The sequence below is a fragment of the Caretta caretta genome, chromosome 1 (assembly GCF_965140235.1).
Source record: "Caretta caretta isolate rCarCar2 chromosome 1, rCarCar1.hap1, whole genome shotgun sequence".
Lineage (NCBI taxonomy): Eukaryota > Metazoa > Chordata > Testudines > Cheloniidae > Caretta > Caretta caretta.
In genome coordinates, this window is record NC_134206.1 from 263,774,654 (window position 1) to 263,792,208 (window position 17,555).

At 45.2% G+C, this 17,555-nt stretch overlaps 1 protein-coding gene across 2 annotated transcripts; it reads right to left on the bottom strand.

Moving 5' to 3' along the window:
* Positions 1-168: 168 nt before the first annotated feature.
* Positions 169-17,345, bottom strand: LOC142070540 (uncharacterized). 2 transcript variants are annotated; one of them, XM_075124241.1, is made up of 9 exons: positions 17,013-17,341; positions 13,276-13,341; positions 10,020-10,085; positions 7,761-7,826; positions 3,806-3,898; positions 3,087-3,276; positions 1,932-2,042; positions 1,309-1,398; positions 169-492 (listed from the first exon to the last, which is right to left on the bottom strand). In XM_075124241.1, the coding sequence occupies exons 1-9, from the start codon at positions 17,111-17,113 to the stop codon at positions 238-240; spliced, it is 1,038 nt and encodes a 345-aa protein (XP_074980342.1). In that variant the 5' UTR covers positions 17,114-17,341; the 3' UTR covers positions 169-237. The 2 variants fall into 2 exon arrangements, with proteins under 2 accessions (XP_074980342.1, XP_074980343.1); XM_075124242.1 differs by lacking the exon at positions 3,806-3,898 and having other exon boundaries at positions 17,013-17,345.
* Positions 17,346-17,555: the final 210 nt, after the last annotated feature.

The following is a 17,555-nucleotide window of genomic DNA, read 5'->3' on the forward strand; positions in this document are numbered from 1 at the left end:
AGCAAAAGTATGTCTAAGAAAAATGTTTTCCATGAGATATCTGGAAACATTTAATACCCTATTTGTAAATCCTACACTCTCCTGTGTGTCCCTTCCCCCCCCAAGCTAAATTACAAGAGCTGAAACCCAGGCATTTGCTGGATAAAAAAAAGACACATACCACCAGGCTGCAGATTTACTTGCTTTTTATTGCTTTTTGACACAGGGGTATAATTTGACTCCAAACAGCCATTACTTTTAATTATAGATTACACCCTTTCTAATTAGCTCTTCCCCACAGACCAGCTTCGGCCACAGAAAGTTTAATGGCATCCCATCCTCCATGTTTTTATTGTCCACATGCTGCATGCAAGAGATTGGGATTCTTTCCTCTGTGGGCCACTCAGCTTTAATGGGCGGGTTCTGAAGAAGCAACAAACAGTAAATTTTGTAGCACTCTGCTGTGAACTTTACAAGTGGCTGAAACATCTGTTGATCAGGAGAAAGAGCAGGCTGAAATAAAGCAAGGACAGTGATTATCATCTTATGTGCTCTGTGGTGTTATGATAATTGTTAAACAGACTCTACCACCACCCTTTAACTCACTTTGCCGCTTCTAAATATGGATTAATATCAGTAACTGAATTCCTAAGCCAGAACTGATGGTAGTGGGAAAGGCATGTCTGAGGATCCTTTATTTTCTCTGATCTCCCATCCGGAGAAGTTCTAGGTTCTGGGGCTCAGCATACCAGAGGCCTGGCATAATTCCAGTAGCCATGGGCTGCCTTTGATCCCCATATCCAAGCAGAGCTTTGCAGGCAGCGGGAGAAAGAAGAGCTGCAAAGTGATTGCAGCAGCTCCATTGCAGCCCACATAGACTTTTACCACAAGAAACAGGACAGAGTCTGGTTTTGTAGAGTTGGAATATGGTTATTGAAACTTGGGTTCCACCCACTTACTGCTTTCCCAGTTCCACATAACACAAGGTAGTATATGTCCACCTCTCATGACCCAACATGGAAACCACATATAGACAGTCTATGAGCCCCTTCTGACTGATGTAAGGAGTGGTATCAGTGGGGTGTGAAGGGAGGAACATCCAGAGCTCCTCAGCCAAAGAGGTTTCCACAATGTCAGCTTTGAGGGGGGGTGGAAAGAGGAGTAAAAGGGAGAAGCTGGACAGGAAAATTCTTGGGGTTTGGTGAATCCCTCCCCCATGGTAGAAGTGAACGATACAGCACAGAACTCAGTGGTGTGACTTTTAATACCGTGAGTTTCACAGACATGTTTGGAAATGGAACCCCCTTCCCAGGCTTGGTATTTACTCACGCGAATCTTGTCTCGGTAACAGTCTTCTCCATAGTTAAAATAGAGATTTTTAAGGTGATTCTTTATCTCTCCTGTCAGCCCAGGGGTCAACTACAAACCAAACAAAGAACAAAACAGCCTGAGTTAGCTGATATGAAATGGGAATAATCCACTTCCTGGTTATTGGCCCAACTGTGATTTGGAAACTTCCAGCACCAAGGGTTCGGGCAAATGTCCAGACTGGGACATGGGGTTGAAAGGACATTTTTAACTCTTGTAAGTGCATTCCAGCCAGTCAATGACAGAATTAGTGTCTCTCAGTCATGTGACCTACCACACTACATATGACTCAGCCATTCTTCTATCACACCAATTACAAATATAAAGGAATCACAGTTCTCCCCTCTGCTCTGCCTGTCCTGCACATCTCACAATTTAGCTCAGGTTATTTCCATTGTAGCTGCCTGTCTACGTTAGGGCTTCCAGCATCTCTCACACTGGTGGCACTGAACCAGGTTGAGCAACTGTGGGACACTTGATATATTTCCCTTTTGTGAATAAGGCGGTAGAGAGGTGGCAGATCTAAACAGGTTACCCAGCTTCCCGCTGCTACCCAAGTCCTACTGCCCTATAATGTTAAATACCTGTTGGCTGTCAAAGAAGCTTGTAGTTTTCTTTGAAACTGGAATCTCAAGGAGTTCAAAGATTTGATCTGTTCTTTGTGGCAGCTCTTCTTCACATTTGGAAAAAACAGCCTGCAGTGCAAAGATAACAATAGATCACTGTAAATACCGATGAGGATCAAATTAGAAGCATGGTGCAGTACGTACAAGACTTAAACCTCATCTGCAGTAGAGAGGTCATTCGACTGCAACATCCCTTAATCAGTAAAAATGCAACTTGAATCCATGTGCAAAAATGCTTCAGACAGCTGTCAGGGATTGAAACTATCGCAGTCATCTGTGGAGGTTAATCAATTAAGTGAGGGCCAGTGTGGGCACCTCCCACTGGCACAAGCAGTGCAGACATTTCGGACAGCAGTCACTCCATTTCTGTGCACCTGTGCTGTCCTCTTAATTGCTCAGTGATGATTTTTCCCCAATACACCCAGCGTTGGAGCAATAATTAGAAATCAAAGCTAGGTCTCCTAAGTGGCACGGCAGAGCACTAGTCACAAGGAAACCAGACAAGATGCTGCAACACTCTCAGCTGATGCCTAGTTGGATTGAGAAATGGCAACGAGAAATTGAACCTGCTCGTCTGAATGCCAGGACTGTGCAGCACCATTAGGTTGGTCTCCATGGCATTCCATAGGCCCTGCTGGGCTGGAAAATAAGAGCTAACAACTGAGTAGTCAACACGGGGGGAGCATGAATCACCTGTTCAGGGAGGCTTCGGAGTGGAGTCTGCTACTGATGATACTGGAATTAATTTGAAAACTGGACAGGTAAGTATCTCCTTCCTCCTGTCTGGACAGTTTGTCTCATGGTGCGCTACATTTGAGTGACCTGCCTTCAACTACCAGTCCTACAGAACCTAATTTTCAGCAGATATACTTAACTCCTCACACATTCTCCATACATACCTTTTACAATGATTCTGATGTCACGTGTCACGTGACAGGCTTTCATTAGAGACCATACATGACATTCTTTTGATGAACCCAGGGGATCCCTGTACCCCTATATCCTCAGCCAGTTGGCATCAAGAGGTGCTTGGGTCATATCTAGTTTCCTACAGTGCTATTATTTTTTCAAGACTTTATACATTTGAGTTCTAGGATATGAACAGGAACAAACCTTAATTATGGTGCTACCGTCTTCATACGTCATTGGAAAGGTGGAGACACGTGCAGCACATTTGACTTTCTCCCATTCATGTGTCCTGAGCTTGTCGTACATCTCCAGCACAGCTGATAATCGACAGGGGTCATTCAGATTCTCAGAGAACTTATGGGTTCCCATTGCATTGGCCAAGACAAGGTCCAATCTAGGGCCAGAAGGGAGTTAAAAACTTCATTTTAAAATGAAAGTGCTAGGTACAAAGGACACATACCAAGACTAATGGGCTTTTAATTCATAGATAACTAATAATAAGCCTGAAATACTTTAAGAATTGCCATGTAATTCACAAGCACACAACCTCCACTCTGCACTTCCCAACCCCAAACTCATATTCCCCTGACCAGTAAGCATCCGGGTGTGCCAGCTTCTGTCTGGAAAAATATCACTCTCACAGCGATATTCCACATGTGGCAGCTAGCATGATCTAAACAGCACTTGGTTTTGTCTTGAGAGCTTGCCTCTTTCATCTGCACTTGGACACGGGGACAGACACAGAACTGCCATAATCCCCCATCTCACTGTAGCCAATAGTACACATGCCCCAGGGAGGCTGAGAATCTGGGGAGGGGATACTTCGGCTGCCAAGGTGGCACAGAGGGGTTATAGCATTGGGAGAAGGATCAGGCTCTTTGTAGAAAGATGAGCTCTGGAGGAAATATTTACAAATCCCCTACTTTTGCTCCAAGACTCCTTTCTGTTCCTTCAGTTTTTCACATTCTTCCTCCTTCTGATGAAACTCTTCTGCGCTGACCATTCTGGGAAGTTCCCTGGAATTGATTCACGGACAAAATAAATATCACCAACCAACCAATGATGCACAAGGCAAGACTAGGGTTAGCCACCCATTCCAGAATCAAGTTATGAGATAGTCCCAACTTTTCTTCAAGCCCAGCTCACAGCATGGCAAAGTTTGCAGATGATACTAAACTGCTCAAGATAGTTAAGACCAAAATAGACTGTGAAGAACTTCAAAAAATCTCAAAAAACTAAGTGATTGGGCAACAAAATGGCAAATGAAATTTAATGTGGATAAATGTAAAGTAATGAACAATGGAAAAAATAACCCCAACTACATATATAATATGATGGGGGCTAATTTAGCTACAACTAATCAGGAAAACGATCTTGGAGTCATCGTGGATAGTTCTCTGAAGATGTCCACACAGCGTGCAGCGGCAGTCAAAAAAGCAAACAGGATGTTAGGAATCATTAAAAAAGGGATAGAGACTAAGTCGTAGAATATCTTATTGCCCTTATATAAATCCATGGTACGCCCACATCTTGAATACTGCATACAGATGTGGTCTCCTCATCTCAAAAAAGATATACTGGCATTAGAAAAGGTGCAGAGAAGAGCAACTAAAATGATTAGAGGTTTGGAACGGGTCCCATATGAGAGGAGATTAAAGAGGCTAGGACTTTTCAGCTTGGAAAAGAGGAGACTCAGGGGGGATATAATAGAGGTATATAAAATCATGAGTGGTGTGGAGAAAGTGAATAAGGAAAAGTTATTTACTTGTTCCCATAATATAAGAACTAGGGGCCACCAAATGAAATTAATGGGCAGCAGGTTTAAAAAAAATAAAAGGAAGTTCTTCTTCACGCAGCGCACAGTCAACCTGTGGAACTCCTTGCCTGAGGAGGTTGTGAAGGCTAGGACTATAACAGGGGTTAAAAGAGAACTGGATAAATTCATGGGGGTTAAGTCCATTAATGGCTGTTAGCCAGGATGGGTAAGGAATGGTGTCCCTAGCCTCTGTTTGTCAGAGGGTGGAGATGGATGGCAGGAGAGAGATCACTTGATCATTACCTGTTAGGTTCACTCCCTCTGGGGCACCTGGCATTGGACACTGTCGGTAGACAGGATACTGGGCTGGATGGACCTTTGGTCTGACCCAGTATGGCCTTTCTTATGACAGTTATTGTCCCAGATGTATTTATGGCCTTGCAACGCTGTGATGCTGCTGCCACCTCACGTGATGTTGTTGCATTGTAGTAGAAGGATGCAATGTTGTCGTACAATGATGTAACGTCATGACATGATTATTTGTCTCACAAGGCACAAGATGGGATTCATTTAGATACTACAGGAATTTGCTAGCCCAGATATATAGGAGAAAGATAATGTGTATTATAAACTGCGGTCTGATCCAGCATCCACTGATGTCAACATCAAAACTCCCATTGACTTTGTTAGGAGCAGGTTCAGGTCCTGTGTGTCATAACCTTGGGTAATAAACATCATTTGATGGACAAGCAACATTGCTTGTCCCTCCCTCCTGACAATCCCCTTTTCCCTGAGCACTGACCTCTGTGCTGCTGTCTTTATGCACCTTCATGGATGTTGTTCAAAAGGTTGTGTTTGTAGATTCCGAACAAGTTCAAAGGTGACAGATGTACTAGATTAGCAGTTCTCTAACTGTGGGTCAGGACCCCAAAGTGGGTCGTGACCCCAATTTAATGGGGTCGCCTGGACTGGCTTAGACTTGCTGGGGCCTGGGGGATCGCTACCCATAGTGCATAGTGGGATAGCTACCCATAGTGCACTGCTCTGTGTCGATGCAAGAGTTCCAAGTGTGGATGCACTCTATCGACACAAGGAGCTAGTGTGGACATGCAACAGCAGTTTTAATTAAAGCGGCATAACTTTTGCCGACCAAACAAGACCTCAGTGCCCGATCTGTACAATGGGGATAACAGCACTGCTCTACCTCACCAGGGCTATGAGGAGAAATAGGTTAGACATTGTGAGGTGCTCAGATACTATGGTGATGGGGCCACATAAGTACCACAGGTAGAGTGAAAACTTCTCCATACCACACTGCTATCCCTTCCCTGGGTTTTGACCCCTGCTTTTCACATACGTCCCTCAAATTTCCCTCTTTTCTGAATGTAAACTTGGCTCAGAGGGCTTCACTGTATTTCTTCTGAGACCCCTGCATTCTCTCTTCAACACCCCCTGCCGAGGGATTCCTGTTTGACAGGCTCATTAATGACTTCCAGATCCTTGATCTAATCACCAGCCCTTTCTTATCTTAATCTTGCCTCTGTTTGTAAACAAAATACTGACTCCCTGCCCCAGGGGCACAAGCTGGGAGCAACACCTGGGGGGGGGGGGAGGAGGAGCAGAAGCCCTCCCTTCTCCCTTTAAATGGTGCCCACTGGCAGATTAGCCACTGGGGCAAGGGGACCCACGCCCAGGGGCTCTGGCCAATTGGGGGGCCCTGGAAAAAGGGGCACACCTACGCCCCGACATGCTCCACTTGCCTAGCGCTCCTGTGGGGGGAGCGGGGAGAGCCCGAATTTCCCTGGCAGGAGGGGCAGGGGACTGCAGGAGGAAGGGGTGGGGAGTTCCCACTTGGTCTGGCCCAGGGCCCCACCAAAGCTTAATCTGCCACTGATGGGGCCCCTGTCCAAATTGGTCTGAAATTGGGGGAAAATTTGGATCGAGCTCCAATCTCTGTATCATGGATCACTTTCTGTTAACAACCTGAACCTTTGTCCTACATCAATCAAGTCTTGAGTTGACAAAATTCTAAGAAAATCTTTCATGTTTGAAAAAGATTCATTAGCTATTTCCCTCATCCTGGCTGCCTCTGTATTTCCTTTTTCTAGCTGGGATTGAAAGCTCCAAAATGATATGGAGAGAGGCTGCTATCACTGTAATGCCATCCTCAGCAGGCACAGAAGTTGCAGGAAATCTCACACCAAAACCTGTTCTCACAGAATTTCCAACCCAGTTATATGGGGTTCAGATAAGGCTCAAAAAACATCTTTATTTTTGAGTGTTTATTGGAACCAACCTGTTTGAAATTTGCTCATCACTATTCTTGATCTTTTCGGAGGATTCATTTTGGCATTTTATGCTTGTGAACTGTGTCTCTAGGATACCGCCTCTCTCCTCTCCCCCACAATTCACCCCTTTCCACCCTCACCAGAATCCTAGCTGACACCCTTCCCTTTAGGAACTTGTCCAAGCCACCCCTTAATTAACTGTTAGGAGGGCACTGTATAAAAGATACTCCCTTCCCTCTAGCCCCAAGAGCAGTGTACGGTACCACAACAGCTGCACTCACAGTCCCTGCCAAAAATAAGTTTACTACCTGCCCTTACTGTAACAGACTGGGTGGCTTTATCCTCTGTCCTGCTGATGTGCAAGGGGGTATTACTTACTTAGAAAATTCTTTGGAATGGAAATCAAAGTCATCATATTGCGTCACACCATGACATGATTTCAAGATGCCAATCACATGGCAAAATAAGGCTGTGGTGTTACAACACATTGTCAGATTTGCCCTTCAAAACAAATTGAAGTTGGTGGCAGCTCTGGACCTGACCCTCCAGTGTCAAACATTCCCTGGACTGGTGGAAAGAACCACACAACAACTGAGCAGGCTTTCCGTTCGCACAACCCCCATTGACGGAGAGAGATACCCAGCAGGAGAAATGGAGCTAGTCCAATCACTGGGCATGTCAATATTTTAGTATCAACACCCACAAGCACTCTGTAAACTTGGTGAAGAGAAAAGCACAATTGGAAACTTTCAAGACTTCTTTTCTATAGTACATATTTAAGAAAAGGGTCACAATATTTTTCACTGTCATCGAGGCCTGAACCTCCCCACTTACCTGAATCTTCCTTCCAAAACCTCTTGGCGATCCGCCATACGTTTAACTAGAGCATTCATGTTACTTCTGTTGGGCAGAGAATAATGAAAAGGGATTAGAGTTAATAAAATATCCATAAAAGTAATAACATCTGCAAAAGCAAAAGCTAAAGCCCCTTCCAAAATTATTAGTCAGCCCTTCAGCAAAAAAACAAAACAGCCAAGACTTATATGGTTAAAAACATATCTGCTTGGGCTGGTGGCTTAGAGATCACTGCTCTGCGGGAGACCTGTGATGATCTGAGCCACCCTCTCTCTGTCTCTTTATCTAGGAGTTGGCGCCATTGCTTGGCGCTAAGGCACAGCACGGAGCCTCTGGAGACAAGGAGGGCCACACATTGTCCCTCTAGGCAAAGAAGGGGCTCGCGTCTCAGTAAAGGGCAAGGAGGACAAATGACAAGAACGGTGCAAACCTCAGGGATCCATTATGAACATGAACAATTGGTTGTAGGCCCCAAGGGTAGGGGTCTAAAATGGAATAAAATTTCATATCACCAAACTTATCTAAGTTTGTCTTCCACAGATTTCACCAATTGTTCCTTCTTGGTTCCATCCAAATTTGTGAGCTTGCCCTGGGGAGCCTCACTTTCACCTTTGTAGGGCACAGATGTATCGGGGCTGACAGTTAACTCATTAGAAGCCTTCCCAACATAAGAGTGGCAGCACCAACACCACCTTCTACCCAGTAAACCCGTACCATCACAGAAAAGAAGAGGAAGTTAATAAAACATATATATAAAAAAATAAAAAACCCTACCCCAAGCAAAGTTACCCAAAAAGAGAAGTGCCCGAGTCTCCATGAAATCCACTCAAGACTTCGCTATTGCGACTCATTTTTATGTGGAAAGTGCTAAGATACTACCATGATGGGTGGCAGGATAGAATCTTAAAATAGGTTAATGCTAGCAATAATCACTGGGGCAGGATGAACTGGGCAAGATAAAATAAGAACTCACTACACAAAACTCAAACTGACACTAAAACCATTTCAGTTATGGAAAAGAAATCTGTCTAGCTGTTTTGCTCAAAGCAGATTTCTTTTTCGTTAAAGGCACTTTTTTTTATTTTGTAGAATCCCATTTAGAGAAGGAGAAAGGAGGAAATAGGTTGTAACATTACAAAGATATTTTTCAGTTTCATGGATGCTTCTCAGTTTCCTGGTTCTTCCTAGGAGCAGAAATGCCAATATTGTTCTGGAGCGATTTCCAGCTCAGGTTTATAGGTTCAAGATGCTCCTGCAATTCAGTTAATGACTGAGCAAGGATCCGACACCCCTCACCCCCATATAAATGCAGCTTGATGCATTTTGTTAGAAATATTGTGTTTGTAGAGTCCCAACAAGTTCAAAGGTGACAGATGCACCAGACAGATGGGAGGAGGGTGACTGGCCCCAGGTGAAGAGGCAATTTACAGAATAGCAAGGAAAATACACAATTCACACTTCTGATCACTATTCTAGATCTTTTCGGAGGATTCATTTTGGCATTTTATGCTTGTGAACTGCATGTCTAGGATACCGCCTCTCTTCTCCCCCCACAGTTCACCCCTTTTCACCCTCACCAGAATCCTAGCTGACACCCTTCCCTTTAGAAGCTTGTCCAAGCCACCCCTTAATTAACTGTTAGGAGGGCACTGTATACAAGATTCTCTCTTCCCTCTAGCCCCAAGAGCAGTGTATGGTACCACAGCAGCTGCACTCACAGTCCCTACCAAAAATAAGTTTACTACCTGCCCTTACTGTAACAGACTGGGTGGCTTTATCCTCTGTCCTGCTGATGTGCAAGGCGGTATTACTTACTTAGAAAATTCTTTGGAGTGGAAATCAAAGTCATCATATTGCGTCATACCATGACATGATTTCAAGATGCCAATCATATGGCAAAATAAGGCTGTGGTGTTACATCACACTGTCAGATTTGCCCTTCAAGACAAATTGAAGTTGGTAGCAGCCTCTGGACCTGACCCTCCAGTGTCAAACACTCCCTGGACTGGTGGAAAGAACCATACAACAACCGTGCAGGCATTCCACCCAGCAGCAGAAATGGAGCTAGTCCCGCCACTGGGCATGTTGATATTTTAGTATCAACACCCACAAGCACTCTAAACTTGGTGAAGAGAAAACCACAATTGGAAACTTTCAAGACTTCTTTTCTATAGTAGATATTTAAGAAGGAGTCACAATATTTTTCACTGTCATCGAGGCCTGAACCTCCCCACTTACCTGAATCTTCCTTCCAAAGCCTCTAGGCGATCCGCCATAGATTTATCTAGAGCAATCATGTTACTTCTGTTGGGCAGAGAATAATGAAAAGGGATTAGAGTTAATAAAATATCCATAAAAGTAATAACATCTGCAAAAGCTAAATTATTAGTCAGCCCTTCAGCAAAATAACGAAACAGCTAAGACTTATATGGTTAAAAACATATCTGCTTGGGCTGGTGGCTTAGAGATCACTGCTCTGCCCTGCGGGAGACCTGTGATGATCTGAGCCACCCTCTCTCTGTCTCTTTATCTAGGAGTTAGCGCCAAGCAATGGCGCCAAGGCACAGCACGGAGCCTCTGGAGACAAGGAGGGCCACACATTGTCCCTCTAGGCAAAGAAGGGGCTCGCGTCTCAGTAAAGGGCAAGGAGGACAAATGACAAGAATGGTGCAAACCTCAGGGATCCATTCGGAACATGAACAATTGTTTGGAGACCCCAAGGGTAGGGGTCTAAAATGGAATAATATTTCATATCACCAAACTTAAGCAGCACCAACACCACCTTCTACCCAGTAAACCCGTACCATCACAGAAAAGAAGAAGTTAATAAAACATATATATATAAAAAAATAAAAAACCCTACCCCAAGCAAAGTTACCCAAAAAGAGAAGTGCCTGAGTCTCCATGAAATCCACTCGAGACTTCGCTATTGCGACTCATTTTTATGTGGAAAGTGCTAAGATACTACCATGATGGGTGGCAGGATAGAATCTTAAAATAGGTTAATGCTAGCAATAATCACTGGGGCAGGATGAACTGGGCAAGATAAAATAAGAACTCACTACACAAAACTCAAACTGACACTAAAACCATTTCAGTTATGGAAAAGAAATCTGTCTAGCTGTTTTGCTCAAAGCGGATTTCTTTTTCGTTAAAGGCACTTTTTTTTATTTTGTAGAATCCCATTTAGAGAAGGAGAAAGGAGGAAATAGGTTGTAACATTACAAAGATATTTTTCAGTTTCATGGATGCTTCTCAGTTTCCTGGTTCTTCCTAGGAGCAGAAATGCCAATATTGTTCTGGAGCGATTTCCAGCTCAGGTTTATAGGTTCAAGATGCTCCTGCAATTCAGTTAATGACTGAGCAAGGATCCGACACCCCTCACCCCCATATAAATGCAGCTTGATGCATTTTGTTAGAAATATTGTGTTTGTAGAGTCCCAACAAGTTCAAAGGTGACAGAAGCACCAGACAGATGGGAGGAGGGTGACTGGCCCCAGATGAAGAGGCAATTTACAGAATAGCAAGGAAAATACACAATACACACTTCTGATCACTATTCTAGATCTTTTTGGAGGATTCATTTTGGCATTTTATGCTTGTGACCAGTGTGTCTAGGGTACCGCCTCTCTTCTCTCCCCCACAGTTCACCCCTTTCCACCCTCACCAGAATCCCAGCTGACACCCTTCCCTTTAGCAGCTTGTCCAAGCCACCCCTTAATTAACTGTTAGGAGGGCACTGTATACAAGATTCTCCCTTCCCTCTAGCCCCAAGAGCAGTGTATGGTACTGTCATAAATATAAAGGGAAGGGTAAACCCCTTTAAAATTCCTCCTGGCCAGAGGAAAAATCCTCTCACCTGTAAAGGGTTAAGAAGCTAAAGGTAACCTCGCTGGTACCTGACCAAAATGACCAAAGAGGAGACAAGATACTTTCAAAAGCTGGGAGGAGGGTGTCAAAGTTTGACTCAGACTCACAATTTATCAGACCACTCTGTTTTATTAGCAAAGCTGCTCTGCTAATACATTTAGAAGTGAGCCCCCCGAGTGGGGCTTGTGTCTTAATTTATACAGTTTTTTGGAGAACAAGTTACAGAGAAGTTACAGACAAAAGAAGAAAAAGATTTTAGTCACCACCCTTTGAGATCCCTGAGACCAGCTTCTTAGATGTGCTGGCTCTATCTTAATTGCTTCTCCATTCAAAAGCTAACTGTCCCTACGTGTGCTCCCTCAGATACTTTGTAACATGTTTTGGCATGCCCTCTCATATACAATATATCCAGCATGTCGCCTTATACAATATTATACTTCCACAAGGGAGAGAAACTAAGGGTCTGTGTCTGTCTGTATGCTGCTTTTGCCAGGGACAGAACAGGAATGGAGTCTTAGAACTTTTAGTAAGTAATCTAGCTAGGTATGTGTTAGATTATGATTTCTTTAAATGGCTGAGAAAAAAACTGTGCTGAATATCCCTGACTATCCCTGTCTGTGTGTCTTTTTTGTAACTTAAGGTTTTGCCTAGAGGGATTCTCTATGTTTTGAATCTAATTACCCTGTAAGGTATCTACCATCCTGATTTTACAGAGGTGATTCCTTTACTTCTATTAAAAGTCTTCTTGTAAGAAAACTGAATGCTTTTTCATTGTTCTAAGATCCAAGGGTTTGGGTCTGTGGTCACCTATGCAAATTGGTGAGGATTGTTACCAAACCTTCCCCAGGAAGTGGGGTGCAAGGGTTGGGAGGATTTTGGGGGGAAAGACGTGTCCAAACTATGTTTCCCAGCAAACCCAGTTAAAGTTTGGTGGTGGCAGTGGAAATTCCAAGGGCAAAGGGTAAAATTAATTTGTACCTTGGGGAAGTTTTAACCTAAGCTGGTAAAAGTCAGCTTAGGAGGTTTTCATGCAGGTCCCCACATCTGTACCCTAGAGTTCAGAGTGGGGGAGGAACCTTGACAGGTACCACGGCAGCTACACTCACAGTCCCTGCCAAAAATAAGTTTGCTACCTGCCCTTACTGTAACAGACTGGGTGGCTTTATCCTCTGTCCTGCTGATGTGCAAGGGGGTATTACTTACCTAGAAAATTCTTTGGAATGGAAATAAAAGTCATCATATTGCCTCACACCATGACATGATTTCAAGATGCCAATCACATTTCAAAATAAGGCTGTGATGTTACATCACACTGTCAGATTTGCCCTTCAAGACAAGTTGAAGTTGGTGGCAGCCTCTGGACCTGACCCTCCAGTGTCAAACACTCCCTGGACTGGTGGAAAGAACCATACAACAACCGTGCAGGCATTCCACCCAGCAGCAGAAATGGAGCTAGTCCCGCCACTGGGCATGTTGATATTTTAGTATCAACACCCACAAGCACTCTGTAAACTTGGTGAAGAGAAAACCACAATTGGAAACTTTCAAGATTTCTTTTCTATAGTAGATATTTAAGGAGTCACAATATTTTCACTGTCATCAAGGCCTGAATCTCCCCACTTACCTGAAGCTTTCTTCCAAAAACTGTAGGTGTTTCCCCATATCTTCAAATAGAGGCTCTGTTTCACTTCTGTTGGGCAGAGAATAATGAAAAGGGATTAGAGTTAATAAAATGTCCATAAAAGTAATAACATCTGCAAAAGCAAAAGCTAAATTATTAGTCAGCCCTTCAGCAAAAAAACGAAACAGCCAAGACTTATATGGTTAAAAACATATCTGCTTGGGCTGGTGGCTTAGAGATCACTGCTCTGCCCTGCCCTGTGGGAGACCTGTGATGATCTTAGCCACCCTCTCTCTGTCTCTTTCTCTAGGGGTCAGCACAGTGGTGAGCTGGAGCTGGTTCGCTAGAACCGGTTGTTAAATTTAGAAGCCCTTTTAGAATCGGTTGTTCCGCGAGGGACAACCGGTTCTAAAAGGGCTTCTAAATTTAACCGGCCAAAAGTGGCGCATTAGGCGCCGTCTCCACGGGTGCTCCAGCCCTGGAGCACGCAAGGGGAAAATTTGGTGGGTGCAGAGCACCCACCAGCAGCTCCCCGCCCCACCCCCAACCCCAGCTCACCTCCGCTCCTCCTCCTCCCCTGAACATGCCGCCCCGCTCTGCTTCTGAACCCCCCCCAGGCTTCCCGCGAATCAGCTATTCCTGCAGGAAGCCGGGGCAGGCTGAGAAGCAAGCGGCAGCTTCCCGCTCAGGCCCAGGGAGGCAGAGGTGAGCTGGGGGAGGGGGGGGCGCGAGGAGGGCAGCCCACGCCGCAGCAGATAACCCGTGGAGAGGGGCGTGCAGGGGGACCGCTCCTCACCCCAGTTCACCTCCGCCACCCTCGGCCTGAGTGGGAAGCCGCGGCCTGCTTCTCAGTCCTCCCCGGCTTCCTGCCGAACAGCTGATTCACGGGAAGCCCGGGAGGTGCGGAGAAGCAGAGCGGGGCGCGGAGAAGCAGAGCGGGGCGCGGAGAAGCAGAGCGGGGCGGTGGCTTCAGCGGAGGAGGCGAAGCAGAGGTGAGCTGGGGCCGGGCGTGGGGTGGGGAGCTGCCGGTGGGTGCTCCAGCCCCAGAGCACCCAGGGAGCTGGCACCTAAGGCGCCACTTTTGATGTGATCAGTTGGGGGAGGGGCCACTCCCCCCCTAGCTACGCTCCCCCGCCCCTAGGAGCCAGAGGGACCTGTTGGATGCTTCCTGGGAGTTGCCCCAGGTAAGCACCGCCGGGACTCCCCACCTCACCCCCGCCTCTGGCTCTTAGGGGTGGGGTTGGCACCCACTACGGTGGCCCACGAGACCCTCCTGCCCGGTTCTGGGGACAGTCAGGGGACAGGGGTTCTGGGGAGGGTGTTAAGGAACATGGGGGGGTTGGATGGGGCAGGAGTCCCGGGGGGCGGGGGTGGGCAACGACCCCCTTGTGGGGTGAGGAGGGAACCGGTTGTTAAGATTTTGACAGCTCATCACTGGGTCAGCACCAAGAAATGGCGCCAAGGCATAGCACGGAGCCTCTGGAGACAAGGAGGGCCACACATTGTCCCTCTAGGCAAAGAAGGGGCTCGCGTCTCAGTAAAGGGCAAGGAGGACAAATGACAAGAACGGTGCAAACCTCAGGGATCCATTACGAACATGAACAATTGGTTGTAGGCCCCAAGGGTAGGGGTCTAAAATGGAATAAAATTTCATATCACCAAACTTATCTAAGTTTGTCTTCCACAGATTTCACCAATTGTTCCTTCTTGGTTCCATCCAAATTTGTGAGCTTGCCCTGGGGAGCCTCACTTTCACCTTTGTAGGGCACAGATGTATCAGGGCTGACAGTTAACTCATTAGAAGCCTTCCCAACATAAGAGCGGCAGCACCAACACCACCTTCTACCCAGTAAACCCGTACCATCACAGAAAAGAAGAGGAAGTTAATAAAACATATATATAAAAAAATAAAAAACCCTACCCCAAGCAAAGTTACCCAAAAAGAGAAGTGCCCGAGTCTCCATGAAATCCACTCAAGACTTCGCTATTGCGACTCATTTTTATGTGGAAAGTGCTAAGATACTACCATGATGGGTGGCAGGATAGAATCTTAAAATAGGTTAATGCTAGCAATAATCACTGGGGCAGGATGAACTGGGCAAGATAAAATAAGAACTCACTACACAAAACTCAAACTGACACTAAAACCATTTCAGTTATGGAAAAGAAATCTGTCTAGCTGTTTTGCTCAAAGCGGATTTCTTTTTCGTTAAAGGCACTTTTTTTTATTTTGTAGAATCCCATTTAGAGAAGGAGAAAGGAGGAAATAGGTTGTAACATTACAAAGATATTTTTCAGTTTCATGGATGCTTCTCAGTTTCCTGGTTCTTCCTAGGAGCAGAAATGCCAATATTGTTCTGGAGCGATTTCCAGCTCAGGTTTATAGGTTCAAGATGTTCCTGCAATTCAGTTAATGACTGAGCAAGGATCTGACACCCCTTGCCCCCATATAAATGCAGCTTGATGCATTTTGTTAGAAATATTGTGTTTGTAGAGTACCAACAAGTTCAAAGGTGACAGATGCACTAGACAGATGGGAGGAGGGTGATTGGCCCCAGGTAAAGAGGCAATTTACAGAATAGGAATGAAAATACACAATACACACTTCTGATCACTATTCTAGATCTTTTTGGAGGATTCATTTTGGCATTTTATGCTTGTGAACTGCGTGTCTAGGGTACCGCCTCTTTTCTCTCCCCCACAGTTCACCCCTTTCCACCCTCACCGGAATCCCAGCTGACACCCTACCTTTAAGTAGCTTATTTAACTGTTAGGAGGGCACTGTATACAAGATTCTCTTTTCCCTCTAGCCCCAAGTGCAGTGTATACTACCACGGCACCTTCACTTACAGTCCCTGCCAAATACAAGTTTACTACTGAGCAAGGATCTGAAACCCCTCGCCCCCATATAAAGCATGAGGGAGCCAGGGGCCAGTTGGAACCACAAGTCTATAATTCTCCACTAGGGTTCAGAGATAAAACAAAACACAAGGATGAAAACAATGATACTCTTCAATGAGACTGTAGGTTCAACATCACCACTGGCTTATGAACTACTGTTTAATATTAACGGAAGGAGCAGTTCTCTGGCTTTTCACTGGGTGTCACTGCTGTTGAAAAATCTCTCTTTTAAAACTGAAACAGGATCCAAACTGTGCAGCTTGAGCTTGCTCCATCGTACAATGATCAGAGCCAAAACTCCAGATCCAAATACTCTCAAATTTTAGGGGAAGTCCAGCTTTGGCACTGAACCATGCAGCTTCGCTCCATCCATAGTTAAGACTTACTGCACAAACACATACTGGCCAAACTTTTGCAGCTGACCATGGGATGATACAGGATGCATGTATGTGGTGCCTGCGGGTGAACTCAAATGAGCAGAAAAGGTCAAGTTCAGCAGTGGTCAGTGAAAAAGCAAACCCTGTTCTCCCCTCGCAGTATGTGCGGGAACAATCATTTTGCAGTGAAACCACTTTAAACAAAAATGTCAATTTTCCAACGGGGGCAAAATCAAGGCACTTTAAGGTTTCATACAGGGGGAGGGCAGGGGAAGTGCAGCATCTTGTCATTTTGGTTGCAAATCTGTGTTCTTCTATCCCAGATTGAAATGTGCAAATATTAGCAAACAAAAACATGCAGTTTCTTCTGCATGCAAGTTTCACAAGTATTTTTAAACAGAAAATTAGAGCTCCTATTAAACATGCTGCGATTACCCACTGAATTCCCATTCCACAACATACCTGCAGATCTCCTCTGAAGCCTTTCTTCTTTGTTGTTGGTTCTTCAAGTGTGAAGTATCTGCATGAGCTCTGCCAGGCTTAGTCAACTTGATTTGATCCATGCTCCTATTAAAATAGCAAATGTGTCTTCCAAACAGGAGGGGACAGAAGAGAGAGGAGTTGTATGGAAGCTGATCCACAGGAGTGTGGGGAAGAGCTCCAAGTATCAAGCACGTTCTTGCTTGCACAAACAAGCAGGGAAAGCAGCCCCAACTAGGTCCTTGGTGCTTTCAAGATCCTTTGCAGCTCAAAACCTCAATAGAGTTAGGCTGACTCCTCCTTGGAGAATTTATGCAGAGAGCCCTGGCTCTCCCCCTCCCCCACATCAGAGTCTGCAGTGATCACCCAGCCAATTGAAAAGTAGGGGTAGGGTTTCATACTGCAGAGTTAACTGTAAAACTGTTTCACTTTCAGTAGTCTGTTCTAACTGGCTGTGTATGAGTCTCTCCCTCTCTCAAGTTCATGAGCAAGGCAAGCAAGTCCTTGTTTATTGTTGCCATTGAT